The sequence below is a fragment of the Sinocyclocheilus anshuiensis genome, unplaced genomic scaffold (assembly GCF_001515605.1).
Source record: "Sinocyclocheilus anshuiensis isolate Anshui unplaced genomic scaffold, SAMN03320099.WGS_v1.1 scaffold842, whole genome shotgun sequence".
NCBI classification, from domain to species: Eukaryota; Metazoa; Chordata; class Actinopteri; order Cypriniformes; family Cyprinidae; genus Sinocyclocheilus; species Sinocyclocheilus anshuiensis.
The window spans coordinates 314,157-338,330 of NW_015536509.1; the positions used below are offsets into that span (position 1 = coordinate 314,157).

General features: G+C 35.7%; 1 protein-coding gene and 1 pseudogene across 2 annotated transcripts; one reads left to right on the forward strand and one right to left on the reverse strand.

The window, feature by feature from the left end:
* The first annotated feature begins 900 nt into the window (after positions 1-900).
* On the forward strand, positions 901-5,146 carry LOC107691468 (volume-regulated anion channel subunit LRRC8D-like). Of its 2 annotated transcripts, none has more exons than XM_016490075.1 (2): positions 901-1,159; positions 2,465-5,146. In XM_016490075.1, the coding sequence occupies exon 2, from the start codon at positions 2,467-2,469 to the stop codon at positions 4,942-4,944; it is 2,478 nt and encodes an 825-aa protein (XP_016345561.1). In that variant the 5' UTR covers positions 901-1,159; positions 2,465-2,466; the 3' UTR covers positions 4,945-5,146. The 2 variants fall into 2 exon arrangements, with proteins under 2 accessions (XP_016345561.1, XP_016345567.1); XM_016490081.1 differs by lacking the exon at positions 901-1,159 and adding an exon at positions 2,008-2,053.
* A 2,022-nt stretch (positions 5,147-7,168) lies between these two features.
* On the reverse strand, positions 7,169-22,699 carry LOC107691482 (zinc finger protein 644-like; annotated as a pseudogene).
* Positions 22,700-24,174: the final 1,475 nt, after the last annotated feature.

Genomic DNA, 24,174 nt, shown 5'->3' on the forward strand with positions numbered 1-24,174 from the left:
CAGTTGTGCTTAATAATGCAGATATATCATACAAAGTTATTATTAGTTTCATTCCACTTGTAGTGCCCTCAAAAACCAAGGGTTGGGCCTTTTTATAATCATGCTGAGAACACTCATATCTCTCTTAAGGGATCACCTATCCCCTTCTAATGAAACTCAAGAGCAATAAAGGCGCAAATGCACTGATAAACAGGTCATGACATCTTATCTATTTTTATGGCAGCTGCATGTGTAAAATAAAGTGTGTTGAACTTGCATAAACTGTAGAAATGCGTAGATCATTTGGGCTTCTGTAATTTAGGGAAATAATAAGTATAAGTAGCCTAAGCATGCCATAAACTATATCATGATTATTATTTTTTTTATGAATAATTAAAAGCATTCAAATACTGATGGGAAAAAATAAATGACAGAATAAGAAGAAAAATACACGTGTTTATGATTCAGTCAGACAGCAAAGGAAAATCTATGTTCCTCTCACAAACTAGCTGAAACTTGAAAAAAACATTTGGGGTGGGTTGGTTTTAGTTACCAAAATATTTCCTGCGCACTGTGCCAGCCAAACATTGCTCCACCATTTAAGCATCTGGGTCCTAGTTTCCGCATAATAAAAGGAAGAGGAAAAGAAAGTAGAAGAAAGAGTGCACAGGGTTAGTCTTACATTAAATAGTTATGACTGTCAGAACTGTAATACCTCATAGACTCCACCTTTAATAAAAAAAAAAAAAATAATCTAAAACACTGCTTTGTGTACAATGCGCGTCTGCAGCTCTAAACGACTTTTTGGTGATAATTCACCTTTATCCAGTGCGTTCATAAACGCTACGCTGTCAGCGTCCAATGAAATGCGCAGTTGACGAACGGAACAGCTCCGTCATCTTGACTGCTGAACTACAAGTCGTAGCAGGTCGGACAAAGAGTCGCATATTTTAAACCTCTCGCCGGACTCAGACTTCTCTGGACAGCGTGTACAGTGCTTGACGGACACTACATTGCTATGCTGAAAGAAGATTGTTTGGTAGCGTTTAGGTATTTGACTTTTGTAGTCCATTTCCTGCTCAACGACAACTTTTGACAAATCTAGCGTCTTAAGCAAGATGACAATCAAAATAACGAGACCGCGCACTCTTCCATCCCAGTGAAAAACGGCATAGAGACAGTAAGTGAACCGTTTTACTGTTTTTATCTGGGTCTTAGGGACTTATTTCTTCATACTACATAGAAATACATTATTCCCTGGGGTTGCAGGTTATGTGAGTTCAGCAGTTTAGCGTTTCAGACTGCATTATACGAATGAGAATATTTCTATTTTAAGACAATGTTTCATTAGCCTGGTGATATCCATTTCAGAACAACCTATAAACGTTTGTAATTTAAATTTACAGGTTTATTTATTATTATTTTTATTATTATATAAATGTACTAAATGTGTGTGCATTTCCATTCTGAAATGATTTTAAAAAGTTTACTGATAATAATTTCAGTGCAATTTTATAGTATACAGTTTTATCCATTTGACCTTGTGTGTCTTGACACGACAAGGTATTTCTTAAGACAATTTATTACTGACATACGGTACATTAAAACAGTTTTCTGTATTTTTACGATCGCCCCCTACTGACAAATATAACAAAATGTGAATTGTAGTGATGGAGGACGCTTAAACTTGTCCTGGAAAGTTCACTATATATAAAAGTCAAAGTAAAGACACATAAAATACTATTTGTGTGGAATGACACAGCTGTGCAATCACCTCAAAGTTAGAATTGTGGGATACTTAGCTTATATATTTCTTAATTCCCATAAATGGTTAACAAAGACAACTCTAATGATTAACAGCTGCCATGTGTTTCCAGAATCTATTTCTCACGCACCACTTTGAGAAACTAGCAGGCATCAAATAAAGCAGTGCTCGAACTGTGCGCATGCCACTGGGAATTTAAAAACAGAATTGGGCTATTTATACGACATTGGCAGCCAAAAATGTTTTAACCTAGAATCAGGAATCGTATCTGAAGTGAATGGACATGTGTTTCTCATGCCACACGAACATGTAAGTCATCACAGTGAAGTGCCATTTCAAACATGACACACTCTTGACATGTTTAGGACCTTTCATGTTGTAACTTGAAGCCACATGTGGCTAGCAGACATTTGTCAAGTCATGCAGTCAGTACATGCACTCTGTGTGGTTTAACTCACTCACTTATGTAGGCCTATACATTTGTACTGTAAGTCACTTTCAGTAAAAGAACCTGACAAAATGTAAATCTACTCGATCAAATATAGTATTTGTTTATTTTATCTTGGAATAAACACCTAAGACTTTCAAATGTGTACAACAATAACATCTCTAAATGTTGATTACATGTAATAGACTTATGTACAATTACTCACATGTAATTAATTCTGTTCAAATATGCACTGGTTTCATATGCACTGACTGCACTACTCTTTATTACAGGGATGTTTAGTCTAACTGAAGTTGCCTCCCTTAATGACATCCAGCCGAACTACCGTATTCTGAAACCATGGTGGGACGTGTTCATGGATTATATTGGGGTAATAATGTTGATGTTAGCCATATTTTCGGGGACTATGCAATTGTCCAAAGACCAAGTGGCATGTCTTCCCATTCTTGAGGAAAGCACAAACCCTGAGGCAGCACAAAACCGACTAGAAGGTTCCACATCAGTTCTGGGCACTGCACCCTCAACAACCAGAGACCTTCCTGACAGCGTTGCACACGGACTTCTTAACACTCAACCTACCCCCTTAAAAGCAGAAGATATGTGGTCTCAAACTCAACCCAGAGGACGAAAAACAAATCTGGACTATCAGCAGTATGTTTTTGTCAACCAAATGTGCTACCATGAGGCCCTACCATGGTACAACAAATACTTCCCTTACCTTGCTCTCATACACACCATAATGCTGATGGTAAGCAGCAATTTTTGGTTCAAGTACCCAAAGACCAGCTCAAAGATTGAACACTTTGTTTCCATTTTGGGGCGGTGCTTTGAATCACCATGGACAACGAAAGCTTTGTCTGAAACCGCTTGTGAAGATTCTGAGGAAAAGCAGAGGTTCACAGGCGGTGTGGTTTTCCAGAAACACGTATCCTCGGAGGAAAGCAGTCAGTCTACACCTTTGATGGAAACTCCAACAGTGCAGTTTCCAACCGAAAAGCTTATTGCAGAAGCTCCTAGCCTGACCACTTTAGACAAAAAAGATGGAGAACAAGCCAAGGCTCTTTTTGAGAAAGTGCGAAAATTTCGAGTCCATGTAGAAGACAGTGACTTCATCTATAAACTCTACGTGGCTCAGACGGCGATAAAAGCACTAAAGATCATTTTGATCTTGAGCTATACATCAACATTTGCCTCGAAGATCAGTTTCTGCCATATATGCCAACCTGAAACTGAAAGTTTGACCGGGTATGATCGGTTCTTTTGCACGCACAACATGGCATTCATGTTGAGGAAACTTGTTTTCACTTTCATGGCTATGATATGTCTCTATGGACTGGTGTGTTTGTATACGCTCTACTGGCTCTTCAGGAGACCTCTTAAGGAGTACTCTTTTGAAAAAGTCAGAGAGGAAAGTAGCTTTAGTGATATTCCTGATGTCAAAAATGACTTTGCGTTTCTTCTACACATGGTCGACCAATACGACCAGTTGTACTCCAAACGATTCGGCGTATTTCTATCTGAGGTTAGTGAGAACAAACTACGAGAAATAAGCCTTAACCACGAGTGGACGTTTGAAAAAATACGTCAGCATGTGACATCCAATGCTCAAGATGAACAAGAACTTCACCTCTTTATGCTGTCGGGACTCCCTAATGCTGTATTTGACCTCACCGATCTGGAAGTCCTCAAGTTAGAGCTTATTCCTGAGGTCAGGATTTCAGCCAAAGTTTCTCAGATGACCAACCTACGGGAACTACATCTGTATCACTGCCCCGCTAAAGTCGAACAAACTGCTTTCACTTTTCTCCGCGACCATCTGCGATGCCTTCACATTAAGTTTACTGATGTTGCAGAAATCCCACCATGGATTTATCTGTTGAGGAGCCTCAAGGAACTGAACCTGATTGGGAGCTTGAACTCTGAACACAACAAGATGATAGGTTTGGAGTCACTGAGAGATCTGAGACACTTGAGGACATTGTACCTCAAAAGCAATCTCAACAAAATACCTACTAATCTAACAGAACTCTCGCCTCATCTCACCAGACTGGTGATACACAATGATGGGACTAAGTTATTGGTATTGAACAGTCTCAAGAAGATGACCAGCCTGGTTGATTTGGAGCTCCAGAACTGTGATTTGGAGAGGATCCCCCATGCCATATTTAGCTTGGCTAACTTGCAAGAACTAGATTTGAAGAATAATAATATCCGGACCATTGAGGAGATCATCAGCTTTCAGCACCTGAGAAGATTGATGTGCCTAAAGTTGTGGTGCAACAAGATCACTGCCATTCCACCATCGATAGGCCTAGTAAAGAGTCTGGAGTCCCTCATTATCTGTCACAATAAACTGGAGACTCTTCCTCCAGCTCTGTTTCATCTGCCCAAGCTGAGGCACATTGACCTCAGCCACAATTGCATCTCAAGTATACCAGTGGAGGTTGGTTACCTTCACAATCTTCAACATTTCGCAATTACAGAGAACAAGGTAGAAGTTTTGCCTTGTCAGCTGTTTAAATGTTCCAAACTAAAGGTTTTATGTGTGGGTCATAACAGCATCACTTCCGTCCCAGAGGCGATTGGGCAGTTAGTTCAGCTGTCTCATCTTGAGCTCAAAGGGAACTGCTTGGATTGCCTTCCATTCCAGGTTGGCCAGTGTCGCCTTCTTCGGAAAAACCTTCTCTTCGTGGAGGATCATCTTTTCGACACGCTGCCTCTTGAGGTCAAGGAAAGTATCAGTAGTGACTAAACGGACTGATGGACATTTCAGTTCTGTGGAAATCTGCAGAAATTTCTACGGGCCTGCCATCAACAATATGGTCTGTAAATGGGCCTCAAAGACAGGAAGCAAAAACACACGTGTTGCAAAATACATCAGGAACTGTTTGCCGGTTAGAAGATATATTTAGTTTAAATTATGTTCTGTTATACATTTACATATGTATATTGTGTTATTTGCATACATTTTTGTTGTCATATTTAATATGCAGGCTGATGCATATTTTAAAGGGACAGTGCACCCAAAAATGAAAATTCTGTCATGATTTACTTGTCGTTCCAAACCTGACTTTATTACTACTTTGGAACACAAAAGAAGATATTTTGAACTGTTTTTTGTCCATTTAATTGAGTCCAAAACAACATCCGACCCCACTGACTCTTATTGAATGGACAGAAAACACTGAGATATTCTAAATATCTTCTTTTATGTTCCTTCTTATGTCATACAGGTTTGGAATGACACAAGAGTGAGTAAATAATGACAGAATGACCATTTCTGGGTGAACTGTCCCTTTAAGTATTGAAAGGTCAGTAGTTCTCATAAAATTTGTTTTCAAAAGTGTCTATCAACACCAGTTTTTAAGTGAGGTTTAGTTATGAAAACAGTTCAACTTAGAATACATTTAATGTTTTGTACATTAAACACATAATTTATTTCATTAGATTTGTACTTTGAGTTTAGGAGCAGCACTTCTCAACAATTTATACACTCCAAAAGACATGATCTGACATGATGAAATATGTGACGAAAGATGATGAAAGTTCACCTTTTCTCTTTAGCAATAACAGCAATATTGCAGCATGTTTTTGAGTCAGAGAATGTGTTTTTGTATTTCCTTTGTTAAGAGTGAAACATGTGAAATGTTTTTGCTTTACTGTGCTGATAAGAGGCATATCAAGGACTAACTGGATGTACACCCTGCGTCTCATGATTAGAACCTCAATGACTTTGTAAAGCTGCCCGCGGTTCACTTATGCGCTGTCATTATGATTATATCTTCAAAGAAGCCACACATTTGTGAAAGAACATCTAGAACAACTGCCCTTAACATTCTTTGTTGTGTAATTATTAATGTCTTATTTTATCTTTTCTTTGATTGTTATTAAATGTTGTGTAAGATGAACAAGATTTGGATATATGTTACAATGTTTTTAAAAAGCAATTAGATTAACCTTAAGTTTTAGCACTAAGGGCTAATATTACAAAGAACAATACCAGCAAAAAATCCCAAATTAAATGTATTTAAGTAAAGAGATTGTGACTTCTGTGTTTTGTACTCTGACTGGCTTGGCATTCAGACATGCATATTCTACTTTACTTCAGTAGCTTCAGGGCTTTACATACTACACTCTAAAAAATGCTGGGTTATTTCAACCCAACTTTGGGTCAAATTTGGACTAACCCAACTTTTGGGTTAAAAATTTAATGTAAAAATTTAACCCAACAGTTGGGTTAGTCCATATTTGACCCAAAGTTGGGTTGAAACAACCCAGCATTTTTTAGAGTGTACATTTCTGCATACATACATTTTAAACACGTTGGTTTATAGACCACTGGCCCACCCCCTTCCATTTGGTTTTGATGTTGTTCCCCATTTCTATCTTGATAAGTGTTTATAGTTACAGCTGGTGAAAAATTATTAAAGATACTGAGCCCTACAGTTCAATAGTCTGCCAGTGTTTGTGAATGGAGGCATAGTTGTTCTTATATTTGTACACATTATCCACAAACCCGGCAAGACCTAACTGCTCAGGATCTCCCATTAAATCCAGTTTCTTTCACATGACTGTAGGTCTGCCTCATTAGAGAGGATGATTTTGCTTTCTGCATATATTCCAGTATCACTAGGAATTCATCCTTATCTAAAGTTGTCTGTGCAGATTCGTAAGTTATCCAAGTTATAAGAATAGAAGACTACTAGCAATTGTTATTTGAAGCTGCATACCATGTTGAAACTAGCACTTATAGTTCACATTTTAGCAGCATATATACAAACAACAAATATTCAGTATTCAGGTGTATGTGTGGAAAATGACTGCTACTCTTGCAATATGTAGATTATGTGGCACAAACTGATATCAACACATTTACAAACACATTATTACATTCATAGCTTAAGTTGAAGATGACAAAAACATTTTATTCTGAACAGCAAAATTGTTTATAGTGATTTACTTTTTTTTTTCTCCACATAAATTACCTAAAAAGGTTTATAGACAAAAATATTTGAACCATAAAAAATGGTCTACACAAGTAACAGTTAATGTTTTTTTTTCTTTCTTTTGCACATGTGGCAAACTTACAGATTTAAGATCAAATCAAAACGGTAATAAATGAAAACCAAAATATTACAGGAAATGGTGTAAACGTAGTTATGACATGCATACTGTCTGACCTTTTAATATCAATAGAATGGGTCGTTTCACATAATGACTGATGTGTTGGCATGAGTCAAACGTCTGAAGTAAATGTGTAGACTTAAATTTATACACACATGTGCACCTTCTAAAATCCATGGATGGGACAAAAAAAATCACGTTTGTTCTCAAATTAAAATGGGTTGTTATAAAATCCACATACAGAATCATTTCAGTTTTTGTAGAGCATAAATCTGCTTTGACAAGAGTAAATTCAATGTGAGAAGCATCTGAGGTAAAGGTTGTCTTTTGGTGGTGGGTTTCACTGAAATCTCGACATTTTCACCCACCGTTCGTACGTTCTTTGACCATGTACAACACCAGCACAATGTAACAATATCTAAAAAGCAGTCTGTGATAAGAATGGATCCTCACAAAGAGTAAAAAACAGAAGTCCTTACTGATGGCAATATAAAATTTAAATGGGAACCAAACAATTTACATACAAGTGATATTCCAAGGAAAAATAGTGTGTTCTTAGGCTCATGAGGATGTTTGCATCACTGAAGGTTGTGCCTGTGGTACTGTGTTGGTGTTGGGGCAAGAGTCCTTGGGGAAGGAGGTGACTTCCACCATCCCTGCCCCTGTGTGCGGTACAGCGGTATTCATGATGTGCCTCTGTAAATGTTTTATCCAGTCCTCCTGCACTGACAAAGGGCCTTGGAAGACTAGATCACAAAACCTGAACATGGAAACAATTACACATTAGATTACAAAGATCCACACAAAACTATTTTTATTAAAAAGTATGTAATATACATTTAATTAGATTTATGTTAAATACACACACACATATACAGTGGGTACGGAAAGTATTCAGACCCCCTTCAATTTTTCACTCTTTGTTATATTGCAGCCATTTGCTAAAATCATTTAAGTTAATTTTTTTTCCTCATTAATGTACACACAGCACCCCATATTGACAGAAAAACACAGAATCGTTGACATTTTTGCAGATTTATTAAAAAAGAAAAACTGAAATATCACATGGTCCTAAGTATTCAGACCCTTTGCTCAGTATTTAGTAGAAGCACCCTTTTGATCTAATACAGCCATGAGTCTTTTTGGGAAAGATGCAACAAGTTTTTCACACCTGGATTTGGGGATCCTCTGCCATTCCTCCTTGCAGATCCTCTCCAGTTCTGTCAGGTTGGATGGTAAACGTTGGTGGACAGCCATTTTTAGGTCTCTCCAGAGATGCTCAATTGGGTTTAAGTCAGGACTCTGGCTGGGCCATTCAAGAACAGTCACAGAGTTGTTGTGAAGCCACTCCTTCGTTATTTTAGCTGTGTGCTTAGGGGCATTGTCTTGTTGGAAGGTAAACCTTCGGCCCAGTCTGAGGTCCTGAGCACTCTGGAGAAGGTTTTCATCCAGGATATCCCTGTACTTGGCCGCATTCATCTTTCCTAGGACCATGTGATATTTCAGTTTTTCTTTTTTAATAAATCTGCAAAAATGTCAACAATTCTGTGTTTTTCTGTCAATATGGGGTGCTGTGTGTACATTAATGAGGAAAAAAAAATAACTTAAATGATTTTAGCAAATGGCTGCAATATAACAATGACTGAAAAATTTAAGGGGGTCTGAATACTTTCCGTACCCACTGTATACTGTATGGGTCAAAGACGAAACATCTCATTTCAGTATCTGCAACAAATTAAATTTACAAAAGTGATTTTATATACTGTACATAGAAAGCATATTAAATGGAAGTAAATTGTCTGCTTTAATGTTTCAAATAATGTTCCATCGCCATTCAGTGCAACAGATTTTTGTAAAAATGAAACAACATACTTATTCTGATCGGTGATTATTTTAAGTTGTATTAGTTGTATTTTAAATTACTAAAAAAAAACTATTTGCTGACAAGTGGGTAAAACCTTGTTATTTGAAGAATAGTGGCAAAGATGGGTTTAATTAATTAGTATTTTGGGGGCTGCACTGTGATCCTTTAATAGTCTTTTGATGGCATCTAATGATTCTTGTTCTAAAAGTGTCTGACAAGATTTTTTGTTATATGAACTATTGTTACACTGAACTTTTTAGTGGGTGTCTACTGAAAATAATGTTAAAAATGTATGATAGTCATTATTTTATGCTCAGAAACAGGACACATTCTAATGTACATAAAAAATAATAATTTAAAGACGTATTAAACTTTGTTTTTATAATAATGTATTAAATATATATATTTTTTAAACATTTGTAGGATAAAGGTTACCTGCAAGTAAGTCTATAGATTTCTTCTGGTGTGTGCAGCAGCGAGTACATTTTCTTCTTTGACCCAGACCTTGATCTTTGCTTTCTCTGTTTACAGTCAAAAGCTGCAATAATAAACAATGTATTTATTAGAAACTATACAAACAAAATAAGGGCATTTTAAAAAGCACACCATAGGTTTTCACCTATGACAACATTGAAGTCTTCTTACATGTTTAGCAAAATATGTTAAAGCACCTAATCCATATATTACATTAAAATAACTTTTAATCCAAAGGGTTTCACACCTTTCATGAGTAATGTAAATGTTATTACCCTTGTGGTGGCCGACTGGTAGCCATATTGAGATCACATGACCAGCCGAATAACACAGTAACCCTCTATTATTAGACATTTGATTGTGAATAACTTAAATCAAATGATAACAATACTTCTACAATGTCATCATGCAGCAACTATAATCTGAAAGACCATCAGGTGTTAAGAGTAAATGTCTGCTACCAAAAGCACCTGAATCAGATTATCAAAAACAATTATATATTTTTTAAGTTACTTGTTCAGTTACTTCCATGTTACTTGTTATGAGAAATTGGCACAGTCAAAGCAAAGTTTAGTAAAGGGAGTTAGCATGTGACATGCATTCTGCAGTAGATGGTAGATGAAAGTAGACGGTGAGGTGCAGCATCCTTCATAAACAGGAAGTCAAATGTAAGTACACAAATGCATTTACATAAGAGAAAAGAAAGATACATACTAGTTCCGTCCAGAAGAGCTTTTTTCTTTCTATGTGCATATGCCCTCAAATGATTGGAGAGACTAACACCACTGTGGAATGTGGTATTACAGTGCACGCACACTTTTCTATTGAGTTCACTTTTTTCTGTAAAAGAAACACAATATATAAACTTAAACACTTACAGTTATTATATTTGGAGATGTACATTTGATTTATATTATTATATTTATATAAAATGTTAATGTATGGTAAATATATACCACAGACTGAATTTTTATGGACTCTTTTCACAGACGATTATGACACGATTAAAATCGTAACTATTGTTTTTTTATATAAAATATATATTTTATATTATATTATATATTTTATAAGTTATTGTACATTTATAAGATTATACTTTGTGTTAAATTACAACACTGCACAAGGGTGTTTCTAATACAATGGCTAATGAAGTTAGGGCTGCCCGATTATGGTAAAAATCATCATCACGATTTTTTTGGTAAATATTGTAATCACGATTATTTAACACGGTTATGAGTGGGCCACATGAGCAAAACTTTATACGAGTGATTAATTTAAAGATAGCAATATACATCAAATATACATTTTCTGTAAATAAGGTCGCAATGACATCTACATTTTAGAAACCAGCAAAATTTCACAATTCTCAATACCACAGCAGAATACTATGGTAACTAATATAAGAAGAAAAAAAAAACAGTAATATAATTAAAAACAAAAAGCAAAACTCAAATACAATAGAAAAAAGATACAAATGAAGCAAACAGTGCTTTAAGTTGTTTATGCAAGTCTAGCTAACAGCCTACTACAGAAATTGAATAATCGAATGTAAAATAAAACAGCATAGTCTTCACTTTAAGAATTAAACTTCCTTTGTATATTTTATGTTTATAATATTTTTATGAACAAATAACATTTAAAAGATTTTTAAATAACATTTAAAATGTTTCGCTGAGATTTGAGTAATCTCGTTGTGTATTCTATGTAAAAACGCTGTTTTGTGTCATGGTTATGCAATGACGTCATCACGCAATGACATTTAAGAACTTTTAGCAACAAATCGATCTGCCTTTAGCAACTGCCCCTGAAAATTAATTGGCAACACTGGCACGCACTGTCCGTGTTCTGTACCGTGTCGGAGCGCGTGCACGGAACAGCGCAAGTTCTCTTTCGTGCTTTTAAAAACACGAATAAATCTAATAAACGTCAATAAATCAAGCACGTCTCATTTTGCGAAAGTCACCTTACATGATTTTACTGATTTGCACGTGAAGTTTGAGCTTTTATGTAAGAGCGAAAGCGCACTGCTGAAAGGGGCAGAATGGGCCATAATAATCGTTTTATCTCGATTATTGCGTTTTCATAGTCGTTAGAAGCCAAGATCGAAACTATTTTGATTAACTTCACAGCTCTAGAGGAAGTAATAGTAAATTTAATCTTTCTCTCTTCTGACTGTCGTAATCAATCTCCTATATATATATACACAGTATCTCACAGAAGTGAGTACACCCCTCACATTTTTGTAAATATTTTATTATATCTTTTCATGTGACAACACTTAAAAATGTGAAGGGTGTACTCACTTCTGTGAGATACTGTATTTTCTGTTTTGGATAATCATGGAAACACTATTGTGGATTTTTTTTCTTTTGCTATTTGAACAAATGTGAATGCACGAATAAAATTTGCTGTAGTCTCCCATTAATCTCTATAAAATTTCACCCAACTATGATGACTTTTGCTTCTGAGAAACCCAAAAACGTGAAAAGGGTCCATAGTCAAAATAAAAGTTCTATGGTTACATTTGAAATTGTTATAGCTATAGAAGGTTTATTAATCTTTACATGTTGTTTAAAGAGATAGTTCCCCTCAAAATAATAATTCTGTCATTATTAACTCCCTCATGTCAAAAAATGTATGCTTGTTCTTTTTCTGCATTTGTTGGAAGCATATGGGCTTGGTCAAACATGAGAGTGAGTAAATAGTTACAGAATTATTTTGCATGAACCGTTCCTTCAATGAAACATTACCTGCTAGTGAATTTGGCACAGCTTTGAAAGGTTGTATCTCCATGTCACAGTCTTTGCCTGAAGATAAAAGGAGAGCCTTTCTGGCAGTGTGGGATGAGTGCCTTGCTTTGGTCTCTTCATGGGTTCTTCTCTTCTTCAAAATTCCAATCAGATCACTTGGTGGTGAGCCTTTATGAATGTCTAACCTTTTCTTTTCCTCCTTATCATCTTTCTGCTGTTTGACAGTAGATGCAAAGGTTAAACCGTTACTCAACCTAATAAGATGGAAAGAATTGGTGGAGCGGCACTTCTTCTCAAGAACCTGAAGCTTCATCTGAAACTGTTTCTTGTCACGCATCAATTCTTTCAATATGATCACTGGAGATTTAGACACGGTGGAAAAAGGTTTGCCCAGGCGCTTCAGGTGGCCTCGTACATGGTTGGACAGCCCAGTCCTTGTGTCAAACCACTCCCTACAGAGAGGACAGATAAGCTCTGTCTGTTGGCAGTCAGTTTTCAGCTTTGCTGGATGATCAGTCTGGGATGTACCCTCTTCTGTTGGGATCAGAAGGCAACAGGGAAGCCACATGTAATCAGCTTCATTTACAACAGATATTTATTGCTTAGAAGCCAATTAAATTTGTCCAAACTAAAATTGAAAATGTCTACACTAACCAGCCTGCATTTAGCTAACTTGCAACACACTGGTTGTGTCAGAATTTTAAACTACTAGTTTAAAGGTATCTTTAAACACCCGCATTGTACACCTATCAGCGATGCTCCAACACACACCTTTCCTGACTATAAACTAATCAAGTACATTTGGCCAGCATGTCAGCACCTGTAATGAAATACAGCTCAGAGAAGTGAAACATCAGCAATGGCACATCGCTCTTCTCAGTGAACCTCCAATCTTTCCATTTTACAGCTTATAATTTAATGCCTTTTCAATTACAAGTGATTATAGCTTTATAAGACAGAGTTCAGATAAAGCTTGATTGTAGACTAGATATTTTATTTAGCAGCTGGTTTTCCAGTTAGCGACCATAACTTGACAATAATTATTGGCTTATCATTATTTTCCTCCCAATTTCTTTGCAATTGTTTTTTAAACCTGAAAAAAGGAAAGTCTCATAATTAAAGGCTTTTCTGCATAACTACTATCTTAATTGATTTTATTAACAAATGAATTTGAAAACCTCTGTATAGATGCAAGAAAGTATATCAAGTATAAGAGAAGCATCACCTGTTTTGAATGGTGGCAGTGTTCGTCGTCGAACTGGAGGTACTTTGTCAAGAGAAGTCACCTTAGCTGCAGATACAGCTTTCCGTGCTTTCAGGCCCACTCTGTGCAAATGTCCTCTTATATGATTAGAGAGGCTAATTCCTGACTCAAATACAGCAGGGCAGTACGGACAAGCCTTCAGATCTGTCTCAACATCTGAGTTCGGTTCACGCTTTACAGCTGTGATCTGTTCTGAGATTTCTTCATCCTTGCATTCATCTTTGACAGGAAACATCCTTGGGGAACTGTGATTTTTCTCAAAGTGACTAGTTGAGGCACCAAGACTTGCCTTTGCAGGTGAAGTCTGTTTTTTTACAAAACGCGCATTAGCATTCTCATTACTTTCACATTCTTCAAGTCCAAGATTATCATTAGAATCACACATAAAGTGACCGTTGTTAATTTCTTTACTCCTCTTGGATGTTTCAGGTTTCTTCAAATTTTGTCGACATTTGGGGAAATCTAAAAGAATATCTTGACCCTGCATATTGTGGAATGGAGTAGACATTTTCCTTTTGGAAGGTGACTTCTTCAACGTTTGCTTTTCCAAACTTAAATGCATATAGTTGGTGTTTCCAACATCTTCTGAACAAGTGATGTTTTCATCAGACTTAGAAGTTCTTTTAGTGTTCCCTTCTTTAGAATGAACCGATCTTTTCAGATACTTTAACGGGGACGAACTAGCTCCTGTTCCAGAGAATGTGGTCTCACAACTGAGGGAATCGTCAAGACACTCTGTTGTACTGCTTCCATCAGGCTCCTGATGAGTGTTGCATTCTGAGGCACTCTGGTCACTATGTTTCTTTCTGGATAAAAGTGTGTGAATTGATTTGTCAAGTCTTGATTGGCTTTGGACACCTTTATTCATCCACACTTTCTTCTTCCGCACAAGACCGCACTTCTCATTGGATGACAAGCTTTTGTTTTTGTCTGGTGCCCGGAGCTTTAACGACAATTTTGGTGACCTTGCTGTTGGTTTTGCACATGATGTAAGAACATTGCAAACAGAGAACGGCTGTTGAGTTGGAGATGGTTCTTCATCACTATTGTCAAGGGAATGTGAGGATGCCTGTTCTTCATTAAACTGCGGTTGACACGAAGCCTCAATATGATTTCCAATGATGCTTTTAGTTTTTCTTTGAAAAGAACGGGAGAAGGAAATTGGACATGCTGATTTATTGACTTTACGTTCCTGAAACCCATCTGATTTCCAAACAGTCAGCTCAGCCCCACTGACGCCATGTTTATGAAGCAAATGGCGTCTCAGTTCAACTTCATTCATTTCGACAAAATCGCACTTATTACAACTATAGTACCGCTTGTCCTTCTCATGGGTCTTAGCGTGTTGCACAAAGGTGTTCGGACAGTTCGTTCCAAAGGTGCACTGTGGGCACTGCAACTTTGCATCTTTTCCTTCATCTTTAATTTGTTGCAACTCATTTATGTCTTTCGTAATTTTCTGTTGCTTGTCCCGGTGAACAGTTATGTGACTTAACAGCGAACTCTGATCATGGAAACACTGTCCACATTCCTTACATATGAATGGCTTTGAACTAGTTGTGTCTGTATTACATGTAATTTGTCTGTGTTTTTGAGATTTCTCTTGAAAACCACTGTTACGTGGAAAAAATGTAGGTTCCTCTATAGAACATGAGTCTGATGGCAAAGTTTCTCTAATCAATCCCATCTTTTGAGTTTTGCTAATAGGTTTTTTTGCTGGTTTGGTAAATAGGTGTTTGACTGCCTCAGCAGCTCCATTAAAATACTTGGTACGTTTTACAATGGGTGACTGTAATTTGGATGGTTTCCTTGGGCAACATGTCTTCTTAACAGGACTGCATTCTATCCGGCTTCCTTCACCTAGGTGATCTTTTTTTGAATCAAAATTCAACTCAGAGTAGATGTCCTCTGAAGGATCGACTTTTAACACCGGTTTTTCTTTACGTTTTCTTCTTTTATGGCCGAGTGGTGAAGGAACTCTTCTTTTGTGGTTGATGGGTGAAGGAACAGGGGACAGTTTTCCCTCCATTTCAAGACCATTATCATCATCCCACAGGAACTTCATAAATTCTCTTTGGGGATTCCAGCTAAGGTCATTTCCATCATCATAATTATCTAATGAGCTTTCTGGAGATTCTGTATCAAAGCCCCATATTCCCCTATTCTCCACATCCTCCGCTGTCAATGTTTGCCTGATTGTTATTTCCCCTTCTTTTCTGAGTGGATCGGGTCCTTCAAAGTGGACGTTGGTTGTGACAGAATTCTGATTGTGTAATGATTTGGGAAGGAATCCTGGTACATTTTTTGAAATATCCAACAAGACTTCATCTGAGATATGGGGTGAGGTGGATCCATTGACGTAAGCAGCCTTGGCTGGTCCATCTGAGCAGATGGAGTCCATAAAACCAACACTGGTCAGGAGGTCTCCTTGGTCACTGAGTAGTGCCATGGTTTCTTGAGGACAATGCACTAACGGTCCTGATGTAGTTCCCTCTGCACAGAATGTCTCGCTGTTCATAAGGTCCTGAGAATTTCTTGACATTGAGTGTGTCATTTTCCTCTACTTTGGCACTCTCCCTCAAACCAGACATTCCTAGGAGTCCTAAGGACCGTTTCTGGGGACAAAAAAATGAGACGAGCATGCATATCAATATATAAATGAATTAATGTTAAGGTAGAGACATTAAACATTAAATTACCCTATAGCAAATATAGGCACAGTTGGATCCATAGCATGCCCTTCTTATAGAATTTATTTTAGGATTTAAAAAAGGAACTTTTTTAAAGTTCCTTGCAGTATCTTACCACAATAGTTTTTGAAAATTTCAGTAAAATTCTACTTAAAACTATTAAAATACATCTTACAGTCAAGCTTAGACAATATGGCAGAAAACAACAGTTGCCATTGTAGGGCTGGGCGATAAATGATACGTCGAAATTGTGTTTAAATTTCAATATTGATGATAAGCTCTGGACATTTTTACTTTATATGGATTAATCTAACAGCAGAAATAAATGTGACAACAGCCAGTCAGTGCTTGTCACTGATAGGCCAAGTCTGCATGCTCTGCGTGCCCTTGTGTAAATGAATGGCATGGTTTCATCTGATACACAAACTCATACACATGTAACAACAACCTGTCAAAATAAAAGTCTGGTTAAACTTGAAGAAATTATTACAAAAATATGTTATTATTAGGGATGTAACGATTAACCGCGAGCCGGTTGAAAATCGATTCAAATATGTGACGATTCAAATCGGTTGAGATGCTAAACAAATCGCGATTCATTTAGGTGTAGGAGTTCATATGATTGTATGTCTGAGGGGAACTTACTGTCTTTAGAAAAGTTTAGATGGTATTTTTTCTTTTCATCTTGCCTCTGTATAACGCATATTACAGTTCATAAGTTCAGCGCTGCTTTGTTTACAGCGGAAAACAAGGAAATGCTTTAAGCGCCACCTGCTGGCAGAGAGTGAATCTGCGTCTCATTCAGCTCATCCGCTGTTTCATGCAGATATTTGTATGTATAGTTTCATAAAACTGAAGTCAAACCATCCTGTTTTTGCTTCAAATTTCAAAATTATACAATCTAATTTAGATTAAAAACTGCTCATGTTGCATGTATGCAGCATCTTTGTTTGGATCATGTTATATTTCAATTTCACAAAGAAATGTGCAGCATTTTGTCCAAGCAATAATAAAAGGACACATTTAATTTATAATTTGTCTTAAATCTCATTTTGTTAAAAAAAAATTTAAATTTGTGAATCGAATCGAATCGTGAAATCAAAATTGTGAATCGAATCGAACTGTGAGTTGAGTGAATCGTTACATCCCTAGTTATTACTATTTTTAAGGAGTATCATACAACCAAGTAGGGCTGTGCAAAAAAATCGAATGTGATTTTCATGCGCATCTCGTCAGTAAAGGCGCTCCTTTTGGAAAGTGAATTATGCATAGGGAAAACCTTAAAGACATTGTTCTAAAACGTGGACTTTAAGCTATGCAAATAGACCATGTCAGAGAGGCCTCTGACTATGGCTGCACGGTATTGGAAAAAAGCTCACATTGCGATATTTTTTTTTCTGCGATATATATTGCGATATGAAAAAAAAAAATCAGATGACTTCAATAACTCTATTTGGAAAAAAAATAATCAATGATTGGGGTGACTTTGTAGGCGAGTAAATCAGCATTGAAAATAAACAAATTACAAGCATAGATAAATAACAGAACAAAGATACAAATGAAATAAGCAGTGCTTTATATTTTTCAGGTATAAGTCTAACAGTATTCAGGTACAGAAATTGAATAATCAAATGTAATAACACTGCATAGTTTTCGAAACGATATATCATGCAGATCATGCAGCTAGCTCTGTGGAGTTTAATTGTGAAGAAACAAATTATCGTTACATTCATTCTCAAGGTCTTCAAGGTCTATGGAAAGCATTTCCTTCTCCATTAATGGTAAATGAATATCGTGATAAATATCAATATAATATGAAATGGGAAAAAAATTTGTGATAATATTTTGGCCATATCGCCCAGCCCTATGCCATTGTATGACTGGTCAGTAACATTATGGCTTAAAGTACTAGTTACCATAATAAGATTCAACAGATTTCAGTATTTTAAATCAACCCTCATTTTTCACCGCAGAGATCTAGAATTTATAGGAATTGTGTACTTCATTTAAACTACAATGCAAAATTGTAAAACTTGTTGCTGCATTGTATTAGTCCGAAATATGTTGTTTAAGAAATTTATATCATAGAAATAAGTTCTGGTAACATTACAGTATCTAGCTATATTAAAAAGGCTACATTCTGTCGAAATGGTGGCAGCTTCAAACACCACCATTGTCTGTAACAGTAATGGTAAGATGTAGTTATTTTCATTTTTTTCTGTATTTTTTTAATGTCTGCATATTATTGTGGCAGGTTGCAAAGTTACTTGGCCACTGTAAACCTGCTTCGTGCAAATACCCCTATAATAAATAAACCAATAGAATAGGTTAAGATCGATTACTTTAGTTTCAAAAATCCATGCATGAACGTGCATATTTTAATACATGCATTTTTTTCATAATTTGTGTTTAAATTATAGCTGTCAAACAATCACTTAATAGTAATTAACCTTATTTTTATGCCACCAGAAAATAGTACATTTCTACACAGTGCTGTTTGCTCACTCAAACTTTCCTCTTTATCTCAACAATGCATCTCCTCATCACATCTCATTAAGCACACAAACCAATATTAAACTAAATAATTAGCCTATGCTTTTATTATTCTCAAAGTCACTTTGGATAAAATTGAATATATTGTAAATGCAATTTAAAAATAAACAGATTTCTCAAACTATAAATAAACAAATGGGAAATGCAAACTGAATTCAATTTAAATATCTCCTACACTTTATGGACTTAATAGCACTTTTTTGCCATTCACATTTGTACATACAATGGTTTCGTTTATGGCTAATATTTATACTCAAGTGTAAATTATAATTAAATGTTTTAACTTTAGCTTTTGTGTTATAATATAAGTGAACCACCAGTTTACTACAAAACACTATTATTAATAATAAAAAAATGTTAATGTGGCTAATCATGACAGCTCATTACTATTGCTGGTTAACAACGTCAACGCATGCTACATTCGACAGCTGATTAACAATGTTATTAAAATTGAAAGCAAGTTTCAACATTAATGAATGTGTGTGTGTGTGTGTGTGTGTGTGTGTGTGTGTGTGTGTGTGTGTGTGTGTGTGTGTGTGTGTGTGTGTGTGTGTGTGTGTGTGTGTGTGTGTGTGTGTGTGTGTGTGTGTAAGCACCCCCTACTGGTTGGACTTGAATGCTTACAGAAGTGAAAGTGGAAATTACACAAAACTAGACAGTGTTTAATCTAATAATACTATAATAACACTAGAGATGCATTATATATACATTACACTTGATACAAAGCAGAAACAGGGATACCAACTATAGGCACTACAATGTGCATAAATATACAGGAAGGAATTCAGATTGTTTATGTGCATTATGACACACTGTACAAAAAAATAAATAAATACATAAAACAGCTGTCTTTAGTGTACAATGAATCACCAACTGATAGCAGGTGAAATCTCTTCTCGTCATATGACAATGATATATAAATCACATGCTCTGAGAAAAGTAGTCAAACATTTATGTCTGGATGTATAAACAGCACGTTTAAATGCATAAACAATTGTCATGATATTATTGTTGTTGTGCTCCAAGTTCTTAAAATGCATATGTAGTTCACTGACAAGCTACACAAAATCGAGTTCATAAACGGCAATGAATTGCCTGCGATATTTTTTGCACATCCCTACAACCAAGGTATTTTTTCATTAATTTTTACAGTTATACAGTGCTATTAATAGGTAGTAGGGCTGCACGATATTAGAAAAAACTCACATTGCGATATATTTTTTTTCTGCGATATATATTGCGATATGGAAAAAAAAAATCAGATGACTTCAATAACTCTATTTGGAAAAAAAATAATCAATGATTGGGGTGACTTTGTAGGCGAGTAAATCAGCATTGAAAATAAACAAATTACAAGCATAGATAAATAACAGAACAAAGATACAAATGAAATAAGCAGTGCTTTATATTTTTCAGGTATAAGTCTAACAGTATTCAGGTACAGAAATTGAATAATCAAATGTAATAACACTGCATAGTTTTCGAAACGATATATCATGCAGCCCTAATAGGTAGCTCTGTGGAGTTTAATTGTGAAGAAACAAATTATCGTTACATTCATTCTCAAGGTCTAACAAACATGTGGAAAGCATTTCCTTCTCCATTAATGGTAAATGAATATCGTGATAAATATCAATATAATATGAAATGGGAAAAAAATTTGTGATAATATTTTGGCCATATCGCCCAGCCCTATGCCATTGTATGACTGGTCAGTAACATTATGGCTTAAAGTACTAGTTACCATAATAAGATTCAACAGATTTCAGTATTTTAAATCAACCCTCATTTTTCACCGCAGAGATCTAGAATTTATAGGAATTGTGTACTTCATTTAAACTACAATGCAAAATTGTAAAACTTGTTGCTGCATTGTATTAGTCCGAAATATGTTGTTTAAGAAATTTATATCATAGAAATAAGTTCTGGTAACATTACAGTATCTAGCTATATTAAAAAGGCTACATTCTGTCGAAATGGTGGCAGCTTCAAACACCACCATTGTCTGTAACAGTAATGGTAAGATGTAGTTATTTTCATTTTTTTCTGTATTTTTTTAATGTCTGCATATTATTGTGGCAGGTTGCAAAGTTACTTGGCCACTGTAAACCTGCTTCGTGCAAATACCCCTATAATAAATAAACCAATAGAATAGGTTAAGATCGATTACTTTAGTTTCAAAAATCCATGCATGAACGTGCATATTTTAATACATGCATTTTTTTCATAATTTGTGTTTAAATTATAGCTGTCAAACAATCACTTAATAGTAATTAACCTTATTTTTATGCCACCAGAAAATAGTACATTTCTACACAGTGCTGTTTGCTCACTCAAACTTTCCTCTTTATCTCAACAATGCATCTCCTCATCACATCTCATTAAGCACACAAACCAATATTAAACTAAATAATTAGCCTATGCTTTTATTATTCTCAAAGTCACTTTGGATAAAATTGAATATATTGTAAATGCAATTTAAAAATAAACAGATTTCTCAAACTATAAATAAACAAATGGGAAATGCAAACTGAATTCAATTTAAATATCTCCTACACTTTATGGACTTAATAGCACTTTTTTGCCATTCACATTTGTACATACAATGGTTTCGTTTATGGCTAATATTTATACTCAAGTGTAAATTATAATTAAATGTTTTAACTTTAGCTTTTGTGTTATAATATAAGTGAACCACCAGTTTACTACAAAACACTATTATTAATAATAAAAAAATGTTAATGTGGCTAATCATGACAGCTCATTACTATTGCTGGTTAACAACGTCAACGCATGCTACATTCGACAGCTGATTAACAATGTTATTAAAATTGAAAGCAAGTTTCAACATTAATGAATGTGTGTGTGTGTGTGTGTGTGTGTGTGTGTGTGTGTGTGTAAGCACCCCCTACTGGTTGGACTTGAATGCTTACAGAAGTGAAAGTGGAAATTACACAAAACTAGACAGTGTTTAATCTAATAATACTATAATAACACTAGAGATGCATTATATATACATTACACTTGATACAAAGCAGAAACAGGGATACCAACTATAGGCACTACAATGTGCATAAATATACAGGAAGGAATTCAGATTGTTTATGTGCATTATGACACACTGTACAAAAAAATAAATAAATACATAAAACAGCTGTCTTTAGTGTACAATGAATCACCAACTGATAGCAGGTGAAATCTCTTCTCGTCATATGACAATGATATATAAATCACATGCTCTGAGAAAAGTAGTCAAACATTTATGTCTGGATGTATAAACAGCACGTTTAAATGCATAAACAATTGTCATGATATTATTGTTGTTGTGCTCCAAGTTCTTAAAATGCATATTATATCTTTGTGGATCAAGTTCTATATTGCATAATTATTGGTTCACAAAACATTATAACATGCATTCAACCTGCAACAAATTTACGCACAAACAGTAATTTTTAATAATTCAGAGTGACAGTACAGATCGAGATTTTCGTCCATTAATAACTTGAAATATATTACTGACATAATTCTGGCATTGCTGCTACTACATATGAGAGTGTGCTAGCAAGGTAGCAGTCAACCCCCTTATGTTCAACATCAAGCTTAAAACCGCTTGCCCCTAGCAGAATACTGGGGGCACTTTGATGGTTTCACCTTTTAATGTTGTTGGCAAATGCATTTTAGCCTACCTTTCTGCAGCTGCGACCGTGGACAATAACACTGAACTGAAATCATTTCATTTTTGCTCGTTCAAGCTTTCCACCTATTGCTAAGCCGCCATATTTGCTCGATGGTCCACAGACAAAGGCATTGCGCCTCATCGAGGGGGACTCCAAAAACTTGATAAAATTTATTAAAAAATAATGTTAATATTGTCATTGCCCAGAGGCAACTACTTATTTATGATACAACCTTACACAACATAAACATGTTGGATACGTAAAATCAGAAGAAAATTAATTATTTGTATGAGTCATGTAAATAATGCCCCCCAAACAAAACGTGGACTATTCCAAATAGGTGGCAAGTAGAAGTACTGACGGTAAAGTGAACAGAAGAGCAGAAACCGAAAGAATGGCAATGGCACTCTCAACCAATTATTGAAAACAAAATAACGTTCGTAGCCCGGTATACCACAGCTAAACGTTTTGTGTTAAGTCATGAATGCATCAGGTTTGAACTGGGGAAACACAACAAATTCCTTCAAAGGTGTTTTCCCCCAAAAATACGTCTAGTCAACCAGCTTTATCAGTATCATACTAAAAATGTAAAGGCGTTGTATTTATGAGCTTAATTATATTATTTATTTCTGTTCTTTAAACCCTCGAAATATAGTATGTAGAGCCTTGCAAGGGGCATTTCAGTATATATGATCTGTTTTCTGTAATAAAATGACAGTGTTTAATGTCTTGATGATCACAGCTCGCGGGTTCGCTTGCCGCCTTCGAGAGAGCGCCAGTTACAAAGTATTCCTCACAAATACTGTTTTGTTAGATAAAACTTACGTATATGTAATATTTTTAGACTTTTAATAGTCACTTTACTATTTTTGTCCACACAGTGTGTACCAACAGACATTCCACCGCTTACCTTACGCGCTCAGCTAATTATTTTACCTCAGAGAAACAATAAGTGGCTAAAAGCTAAACTCGAGGGTTCACAGTACAGTAAATAACTTGACTTCAACATGTTGAAATGCCTAATAACGGCTTCATATGTTCTATATCACAGTTGTACTTTTTAGGATGTCTGACAGTCGGAAGATGTTAGACTCAGAAGAAAGGCGATTCGTCAGTGGATAACCTGTTTTATGACGGGCCAATAATTCATAAAGTGTGAGTAGGCCTTTACACATGATGCCTGATCCGGGACACGCCAGATATCTAAGAATGAATAAATACATGTGGAGAAACTGGTTATTTTTATTACAGTTTACATTTGTATGTATGACTCTGTGTAGGAAGCCATTATGTCAGGACAGGGCTCCTGGATATTTGATGCTCCACCCTTATTATCACAAATACCTGCAACACAAGACATCCAGGCAGAGGCAGCTCACCTTTTCTCACAAAGTGAGTCCTGTTTCGATTTAGGCTAAAATTAAGGTTTTAGGTTTGAGTAGTTGCAACATGTTTTAGGTTAGGTTGACAAAGCTTTTAAAATGAATGTGTGTGTGTGTGTGTGTGCGTGTGTACAGTGGAGATCAAAATTAGAGAACAACCTGTAATTTCCTACATTTCAAGGTCACTATTTAGTCCTATTTGAA

What these genes read in the sequence shown, in the direction of transcription:
- LOC107691468 (XM_016490075.1), top strand. Translation starts at nt 2,467, where the DNA reads ATGTTTAGTCTAACTGAAGTTGCCTCCCTTAATGACATCCAGCCGAAC.